The sequence below is a fragment of the Populus euphratica genome, unplaced genomic scaffold, assembly GCF_000495115.2.
Source record: "Populus euphratica unplaced genomic scaffold, PopEup_1.0 scaffold350.1, whole genome shotgun sequence".
Classification (NCBI taxonomy): Eukaryota; Viridiplantae; Streptophyta; class Magnoliopsida; order Malpighiales; family Salicaceae; genus Populus; species Populus euphratica.
In genome coordinates, this window is record NW_011500246.1 from 65,855 (window position 1) to 75,518 (window position 9,664).

A 9,664-nucleotide genomic window follows, 5' to 3' on the forward strand; every position below is an offset into this window, starting at 1 on the left:
AGATCAAATATAATTATGATTATAAAGTGAAAAAAGTAATTATTCATACTTGCAAATAACAGGTTTAAAAAACACAAACATCACACTCTTGAATGCATCGTTTGATTAAGATAGGAAACATATTTGGAAGAAGGGTTTGAAAGGTGAGTTTATCGGATTTAAAATCGGTCATTTATTTCTCAAAAATAAACTTTTATTTGCGATTCTCTCTATAGATAGGAGGAGAAGTGAACTTGTGTTTCCTCAAGCGGTGGGTTTCGAATAGCCTAAACTTGGACCCATCAACCGGACTTTTGGCTCCTGGAGGAAGCCTTTTTCGCATGGCAAGCAAGCTCGAATGCTCCCAGCTCAAATTTACTGCAAACAAGAAGCCGATCACATCGAGCGTCTTGTAGCAAGCATCATCCACTGACAATATGCAAGAAACTGCGGGTCCCATATGCATGGGGCGGCACCTTGAATATGATTTTCCGGAGCGTGTTTGCAAAGTGTTCTATTTTAAAGTATTTTTTAATAAAAAATATATTAAAATAATACTTTTTATTTTTTAAAAATTAATTTTAATATCATCAAATCAAAATAATACAAAAACACTAAAAATTATTAATTTAAAATAAAAATATAAAAAAATAATTTTTTTTTAAATATAAAAACAACTAGGAAATGAATCAGATTTCAGCATCCCTTTATTTTAATCTACACGTCAGGTACAATAAACAGCAGTTGTTCACAGCTCAAACAATGACACGTAAATCACTTTCACACCAGTTTCTCATGTTGTGGATCACATACAACACGAATGTCGACATATCTCAAAGAGCCTCATCACCTTCATTATCAGGCACCCACGAGACTTCTGTTCCAGCTCCGTCTAGCCCTACAGATAAAGAAACGGACACAAAAGTTGGCCAGAATCTGGTAAAACATTCTTTAGAACAACATTCAGTGATGTAAATGCGAGTCGGATACACACAAATCACACTGTACTTGAATGAATAAAGGTGCGCAGAGAGAAAAGGATAAAAATGAAAATGGAAACGCATTGCCATCCATCTTGTGAAGGTAGACCTAAAATGCGGAACAAAACAAAAGTAGACCAAGAACTAGGCAAATTCCATCATTTATGGGGGCCTGAATACCAACATTAGAAAGATTGGTTGTAATAAGCTTGCATTTCTAGAGCATGCGTTCAGGCACTAACGCACACGAAAATAACGAACCTTATAAAAAGAGCAAGGGGAAAGGTGATTTGTAGAATCTTACAAACTCATTTTTTCCCAACAGAAATGATAAGTCAAAATTCTCTTTAGTTTATCATCCATGTTTCACAGTTTCTGTTCTTAGAGTTCCTTGACCACTGGAATGCTGCTTTAATAATTCCTAATCCACAACTGTCTCATTACAGCAGATGAGAGCTAGAACCAACAATACCACTTTTACCCTTAAACTCAACCCATGGTTTCCCTCTTTTCCTTCCCACTGCCCTGCCGGAAATCTAGTTTCCAGAACATATTTGCTAACAAGACTGCTAAATTGATATGGCACAAGTGATTGACTGAAATTGTGTTCCCACTTTAATAACATATAAAACAGTCTACTACACAAGACAAGTCCTGAAGACCAGAAATGACAATACTACCGACTAAACATCCCACAACTATACCAGAAATCCAAAAAGAGAAGTGCAAGCAAAATGAGGATAAATTCAGAGGCACAGTGATATTAGATACAGAAACTTAAGTCTTGGGAGTGGTCTAGAGCTGTGATTTTTGAGAAACAAAGACGCCAAAATTCCAACTTAAAAAATGAATGACGCTGCCACAAGGACATTGTGTTATATAACTAAAAACACTAGCATTTGTAAAATGGGAATTGATAATGGCACTCCATCAATTCATAACAGCACTTCACTTTAGCTAATATCCAAATACATTTATTTCACAATTTGTGAAGTGCCACTATGAATTGATGGAGTGGCATCATCATCACCCTGGTAAAACTATTGCTATGACACACACCCAGCAAAGAACTTCTAGAAAAAAGAGTTTCTGAAACCTTAGAAAGAAAAGAAAAAAACAAAGGCTATGGGTTTAGTTACAGAAAAAGCGTCAGTGAGAAAAAAAGCAAGAATAAAAATCAATCTCACACCCTTGTCCATCTTGTGGGTCCTACAGGAAACCTATGCCATAAGTCAGTATAATCAGAAAAAAATTCCACCCCCATGTGAACAATCCACAAGTTATTCTCCAACCACCAGTTTTTGGTTATTCAAATCAGCATCGCAGTAAACCAGTGATTAGTTAGAGGCAAGCAAGCTGCTAAAAACTTGTGCCATCATACAACTTGATTGTAATGCAAGGAGATATGGATTGTTATGGTAATAGAATCTATTCTCATGATAGCATAGGAAACTTACCCAATGAAACATATGCTGGCAAGCTAACATACTTCGGACATGAGCTCTTTGAAGTGTACATGTCATTTTGAATTACACAGTCCCGTGGCTGTAAAGGAAAGAGTCAAAACACAAAGCAATTTTCTTCATGAAAAAGGAGGAACAATTTGAAATATAAAATTTTACAACAATGGATATTCTGCAGACACAAAAGCACGTGAATTATGCCAGACTAAGGGGTGAATTATGCCAGACTAAGGGGTGAATTATGCCAGACTAAGGGGCTTCATTTAGAATACTAACTTCATAGTTTCCTCATCTAATCCATCAATAATACATAGGAAAACAGGATAAAAATTTAGGTAATCGGAAGAAATGTTAGGATTAAATTATTGTGACCTTTTGCAGTTTAAAGTCAAAGATAAAGAACAAACAAACAGCAGTGGGCCTCTAACCTCTTTAACATCATCTGTGTACAAAGTTACCACCATAATACCTGTTTGCTTGTTGCTCTACAAACAATAAATACCCTAATGTTCTTCTCTAAACAGTTTAACTAGGACTGAAATGTACACCATGAGAAGCATAAACAACAAAGTCTAACCTTGAAATCCTTATAGAAGCATAAACGAAGTTCCTCCAAATCCCCCTTTGAGCAAACCAGTTGCGGGGTTGCATGGAAAGCATTCTCGATAGCAGATACAATGCCTCCAAGAGGATATTTCTCACTATTTGAAGGAACATATCCTGCTTCATTCAGTACTTTCTGGCATCAAGAATTGAAAAGGATAGTTATTGGTCAATTCAATGAGCAAAATAATTTCAAATACAAATTGTTCCCCAATATATTTTAATTTTCAACACAAAATCATGTATAAGAGCATAAAAAGATGACAGAGAGAAAATGATTGCACCTGACATACAAGATCATAAATTCTGAAACTGAAGACTGACAGTTTATTGAATAGAATTTCAACTACATCATTATTAGTAAATGGAGGCAACACAAGGTGGATTAGTTAGCAAAACAAAACTATAGGAACGTGCACAAATTAGATGCTTATCTAGATGGTATTTATAATCAAGTTAGAGTGTCTAATATTTGACTATGTTACAGGTGTTCAATAAAATTTGATCAAAACCAACACCTGCATAATAATATAATCTTCCATTTATACACACACACACACAGCCACATATAATCTTCCTTTTTATCTATAATATTGTTCAAGATTCTTGTCTATGTTAAAAGTAGCTTACCAGACATTAAAAGTTCATTAATCATCACAAAACTCCTGACCACTTACTGTAACATTATATTTAAAGTAGACATTGAGGGTTGTTGAAAAGTAACTATATTCATCGTGAACAACTGGAGAGGAGCAAGTTCCATGCTTCTCTGCAAGAACAGAGAAAAAGGGTAAGTAGAGAATTTTGCATACAAAACATTTGCAAAATTCATTCCAGAGACATCCATAATTTTATGCCTTCCAGACCCTCCAACCGAAGGTTAATGCCACGGAAAAACTTGTGTGAAAATTCACATTCAATTACTGGTCAACATACTCAATAGGAAGCAAAGCTCACATGCAAAGGCATTCAGCAAATTTTTGTAGTTGATATCTTCTAAAGCCAAATACCATTCAAAATAACGAATGGCATTTTATTTTAATCAGTAGAGAAACAAATAAATACATTAAAGAAATTTGAGAGCATTGAAGATCATCATATCTTTCATCTGTGAGTACAGCATCGCAATCCAATGTCAACTTCCTTTTATTTTTGACAAATACAATCAAATGTCATCCATCATACAATAACAAAATATCATCAATCTTTGTATCAAATGTTCTTATTCGATCCCCAAACATGATACAGAATGTTTTTCCTATGACACATAGCTTCCAGGGGCTGCCACTTCTTGATCTGTGTACCTTGTGGTTTCTCTTACACTTAACTGTCCCAAAGTCAGCAGTTAACAAAAATACCTTAAATTAAAATTTTATGTATTTCACCAAATTAGTCAAAAAGTTGGACATTAGCATTGCACAAGGCCTCTGAATATCTAATACTATATCTTATTATTTGTGATATATGCATAACAGAGAAAGCTTTGCATCCATCATGAGACAGTACTAGGTATCTGAAAGTGTAACACAGCCACCCATCATCTAAAAATGTTAGCTAGAGTTGCATTGGCTATTATTAGGCCCAAGTTATGTAACAAGGATCTCTCAATACACTACCAGGCATTGGATACAGGTCTCCATATTACCACTTCCTTTCTGTTTAAATCTAAAAGACAGTGAACTATGATGCAATCATATCATGTAAGAGAACAAAAGTTGAAGACAGTTACCCCACTGCCAATGTGCATTCCCCCAGTTTCGCCATCACATAGCATGAAAAACAAAGTATTGTCAGTTCAGAATCATAGAAAACAATAATTTAGCCACAAACACAGTCAGCAGTTGAAACCACCTCATGTCCCCAAAAGGATCCTTTTGAACCATGGCAAGATGATGGTGAACCACAACTAAGAGATGGCCAATACTTCTCTAGAGCATCATGCAATGTGGAGATCTGCACGTTACAAAAATAGTTTGGGTACTTGGGACATAATAGTATGAAAACATAGCTGATGTTTTAAACACAGGAGTTAACCAACATACATGCTTGAAGATATACATGCAAACACACCCCTATTCTATGTGTGTGCATGTTATGGTTGGTTAAAATCTTCTGAAAAGATCTGAAGAGAAATTGCAGCCTGTAAGAAAAGATAAGATCCAAAAGGCTTACTTACATGAAATAGGTAATTGCATCATATATACATATAAGAGCATGAAATGCACCCATATCAGCTGACCATGCTATACAGCTTCCCATTAAGAATACAAAAATGGTTGCAGGAACTTAGAAAAAAAAAAAAGTGGAAAACCTCCCACACCCTGGTACTGATACCTTATTATTCATGTATAGAAAAAGGCACATAGCATAGCTATCAGACCCAATTCCTTGCATTACGAGACCGAATGATGCTTTTCTGTTCTCTATAGGAATATTGCATAACGTGCAAGCATTTTCATAAATTTTCGCAGTGATTCTACAACTTAATTTGTCCAAAATATACAAAGTCAAGATCACTTTTATTGCAAACTATTTTCTATCACTTAAAACTCCATTGCAAAGGCATTATCTCATGCGAGTAAGTAAGATTCAAATGAAGCAAAAGGAGGAGCAAGAGAAAGATACCTCCTTTTCATTGAAATCGGATCGAGTACAACACGCAGGCCACGTTCCATCATTATAGTCAGGCCAGAGACCATCTATCCACACAAGAACAGTAAACACATTAGCATGACAACAATCAGGTTCCAAAAATGCAAGTAAAAAAGGAGACCCAACCACCAGCCCTTTTTAGTCCTTAGATTCACCAAATTGAGATTTGTAACATAAAGAATTCTACTTACGGATTGTAAATTCAGTCGGAGCATTTGCGCTGGGCACAAAAAAAAGCACAAACATACGAAAGATGCTATGTTAGTTCCACTGCCAGGTTTCCTTTCCATTACATAAACAAAAAAATAAGAAAATAGAATAAAAGAATTCCAGCAGGCACAAGCTAAATCACACAAACTTTATAGAATCAGAATAGAAGGGCAGGACAGAAATACCCTCGGCAACAAGCATTTTTGGAGCAGCAATGGCGGGTGCGGCGGCAGTAGGTGCCAGGCCATTGCAGAGACAAGGCGAAGTAATCGAATTCCCTCTGTCCTTCTACTGCACTCGCTTCCTCGATCATGCAATACGATGCCGTTACGAAGACGAGCAGCACAAGCAGCGTTTGGACAGAGAGAGATGCCATTGAGAGAGATGCTGTTTTTAGAGGTTGCTTGTTGCAGCGTTTACCACCACATGTAGCGGTTCTTTTATTATTATAGAGAGAGAGAAGGATTCGGGCAGTTGGAAACCAGGGGTAGAACTGTCATCCAGGTAGCAGTTTAGGAAAGCGATGCCCTTTGGACCAATAGGATATCCGTGCGTGAGGCAAAATTGATTCCGGAGCTAGTGGCAGCTAACACTTTTTTACTTTTTTTTTTTTTTCCACTTATATCATTTCATGTAGTCGAGGTACTCATCTTTAATTACTATTACTAATCATCTATTACCAATCACTAATTACTATTAATAAACTAAAAAAAATACAACAAAACACACAATCTTTCCCATGTAGTTTAGTTTTAGTTGTTTACTTTCTTTCATAAAACTTATTTTTTGCATTGTGAAAAATTTACTTTGAATCTTCATGTTTTTAAGGAAGTTTAATTTAATTTTTAATGTGTTTTTTTAAATATTTAATCCTCATTGTTTTATGTATTTTTATTTTAATCATACAACTTTATTTATTTTTTATTTTTTTAGTCATGAGATGAGATGTTGCAAAAAGTTCAGTTTGTTTATAAGAGTTTTCATAGAAGTTTATTTTGATTCCTAAAGCTTTTTATTTTTATATTTTAGGCCCCTTTTAGTTTTAGGTGTTCTATATTTGAGTCCTATAAATTCAATTTTCTCATGTTTAGGTTTCTAGATGTTGAGAGAGGTGAGAAAAAATCATCAAAAAAGGGAGATAAGAGAGAAAGATTTTGGTGGGCTATTTTCCAACCATAAAAAAATGAATAAAGAAAAGAGGATTCTAACTCCAAAATATATTTTTTCTCATGATTTTAAATTATTAGAATTCTTGAAAATACTTATTTTAATTATCTTAGTTTTTTATTCAAACACTATGATATTAATAAATAAAAAAATGTTTTGTTAAAACATTATAAAATACATAAATAAGAAGTGAGGATTTTGATTAAAGAAATGCATTTTTTTCTCTAGAATCTTAATCCTTTGATACCTTTTAGATATTTATTTTAATTATTATAAAATTAAATAAAAAATAACTTTGAAAATATTTCACTCCCTTTGCTTTTTCCTCCATTTTATATTTTATTGAAACTATGTTACCATTAACTAGCAAAGTCTTTATAACTTACATGATGCAACTATAATACTAACACAAAAAGAAGCAAATGATAAATAAATTTATTATATGTCAAAACCCTCAAAGATAAAAAATATCATAAGAGAAAATTTTAAAATACTTAATTTTATTCCTTTATGACTCCATTTTCCAAACAACTATTACAACTCTTTATATAGAAAAAACCCTAGAAAACTCTATACTAAATAAAAAAATATATATTAGAAAATATATTTCCTATAAATAAAAAGAAAAACTATAAAATCATCATAATAAAGAATAGGAAAAAAAATAAAACTAATTGATAAAAAATCTCACATATGGGGTATTAGATGATATAACTTTGATACCAATTAATACAAACACAAATAACATAAAAAAGACTACAAGCCCAAAAAAATATATAATTATGTCAAAAAAAGTCTCAACCATAAGAATTGTTATTTGAATTCTTATTACTCAATACTTTTTCTAATCAAAGCTGAATATTAAAGCTTTATAGACTGCTTATATATTAGAAAAAATATTTTTAAAGCTGGAAAAATAATAAAGCATTGTAAACCTAATAAAAAAAAATATAAATCAACTAGTAAAATATGATAAATTTTAAATAATAAATTCTAGACCTAATATAAAGGCCTTAACAACATCAAATGGCTATAAAAAAAAATTGATCTTACAGGAAAAATGGCTTATAAAGTATCTTAAAAATATTTCGTCCTAATATAAAAATCAGAGAAAAAAAAAGTTTATGCTCATTGCTTATATATTTGGCCAAAATTTCATGCATCAATCTCTCTATATTGGAAAGAACTAGTCTTTGAGTTCAAACTATTTATGCCTTGATATTGTGGATGTTCAATCAAGGCTCTCTAATTTCTTTGTTTTTTTTTTCAAGTGTATAAAAATTTTATATATCAACTTTAGTTTTTTATTAACACGTGACATGTCTATATAATCTTTGAACAAATATATCATTATGATAATAGTAAACTTGTAATCTAAAGAATCAATATAGCCTAAATCAATACTTTTCTTTTGTTGAGTACATTTCATATTGCCTTTGTGCTCACTCTTTAACCTATCAATTATAACACCATTATCATCACTCCCACTACTATAATTGTTTATGCTATCATTATCATTATTAAAATAAATATCATAAATTAGTAGACAATACCAACTCGCATATATCTTATCATAAAAAAGATTACCAAAAGTCACATCCTTATCTACCTAAATATTCACTTCACTTAAGTCTTTTAAATTTTCAAATTTAAAGGCCTCTAGTTGGTATAGAAACTTGAGCATTACCTCAAGTGTCTGAAACACCATGATGAGTGTACAATGATGGCTTTTCTATGGTTGAATTATGGAAAGATTTTCTTTTTGAAGAATCCATGGTTTGAGTATATCCTAAATGAAGGAAGTGAGATTTTATCTTCTTTTTAATCTTCTCTCATTCACAAATCTTAGGCTTGCCATGTCTCTTACGAGTTTGCTTTAATTTCTCCCACCACACAGAGGCATAATCTCTTATACTAATAGTTATCAAATTCACATTCATCTTATCTGAGATCTCCTCGTACTTAAAGACATGTTCTACCTCGTACAACTAATTAATAAACCTCCTTCACCCATAAGGTTCTTATGAACATAGGAAGTTTAATCCAAAATTTTAAATCTTAATTATACTTATTCTGATTAAGAAGCTAACTCATTTACACACATTTTAAATGAGTTTTTAAAGTTGGACATAAATACGTAATTATTCTCCTCTCAATCCTTTAGATTCCTTATTGTCACCAACTAGAAGGTTAATTATGCATTCTGTCTCAGCATGTCTTTTATCAACATTTCCTAACACATCATTGCTTTTTAAAAGAAACATCCCCATCTCTTTTCTTCATGAGCACATCCTGTTTTGTTACCTCTTCTAGTCATGGTTATTCAACAATACACAACAAGTAACTACTATAAATTATTGGGCTTTAGTATTGATTGATGTAGCTCTGATACCAATCAATACATATAGAAACAACACAACAAAGATTGTAAGCATAAAAGACGAATTTTATTGAAAATAGTCTCAACCATAATAAACCTAATTTAAATTTTTATTGCCCAATATTGACTCTAGTTAAAATTGAATGGTAAAAATTTTATAGGCTACTTATATACCAGAAACTTCCTAAAAAAATGAAAAAATAATAAAAGAGTTTTAGACTAAATAGAAA

At 32.5% G+C, this 9,664-nt stretch overlaps 1 protein-coding gene across 1 annotated transcript; it reads right to left on the reverse strand.

Moving 5' to 3' along the window:
- Nucleotides 1–661: 661 nt before the first annotated feature.
- Nucleotides 662–6,324, reverse strand: RNS2 (ribonuclease 2). Its single transcript, XM_011008439.1, has 9 exons — nucleotides 6,073–6,324; nucleotides 5,869–5,897; nucleotides 5,651–5,724; nucleotides 4,877–4,978; nucleotides 4,755–4,758; nucleotides 3,703–3,794; nucleotides 3,000–3,161; nucleotides 2,417–2,504; nucleotides 662–877 (listed from the first exon to the last, which is right to left on the reverse strand). The coding sequence occupies exons 1-9, from the start codon at nucleotides 6,261–6,263 to the stop codon at nucleotides 813–815; spliced, it is 807 nt and encodes a 268-aa protein (XP_011006741.1). The 5' UTR covers nucleotides 6,264–6,324; the 3' UTR covers nucleotides 662–812.
- Between the last annotated feature and the right edge of the window lie 3,340 nt (nucleotides 6,325–9,664).

Coding starts and splice junctions, on each gene's coding strand:
- RNS2 (XM_011008439.1), bottom strand. CDS start 6,263: ATGGCATCTCTCTCTGTCCAAACGCTGCTTGTGCTGCTCGTCTTCGTA. Junction 5,898..6,072: donor AAAAATGCTTGTTGCCGAGG/GTATTTCTGTCC, acceptor TTTTGTGCCCAG/CGCAAATGCTCCGACTGAAT. Junction 878..2,416: donor GCCAGCATATGTTTCATTGG/GTAAGTTTCCTA, acceptor CTTTATCTGTAG/GGCTAGACGGAGCTGGAACA.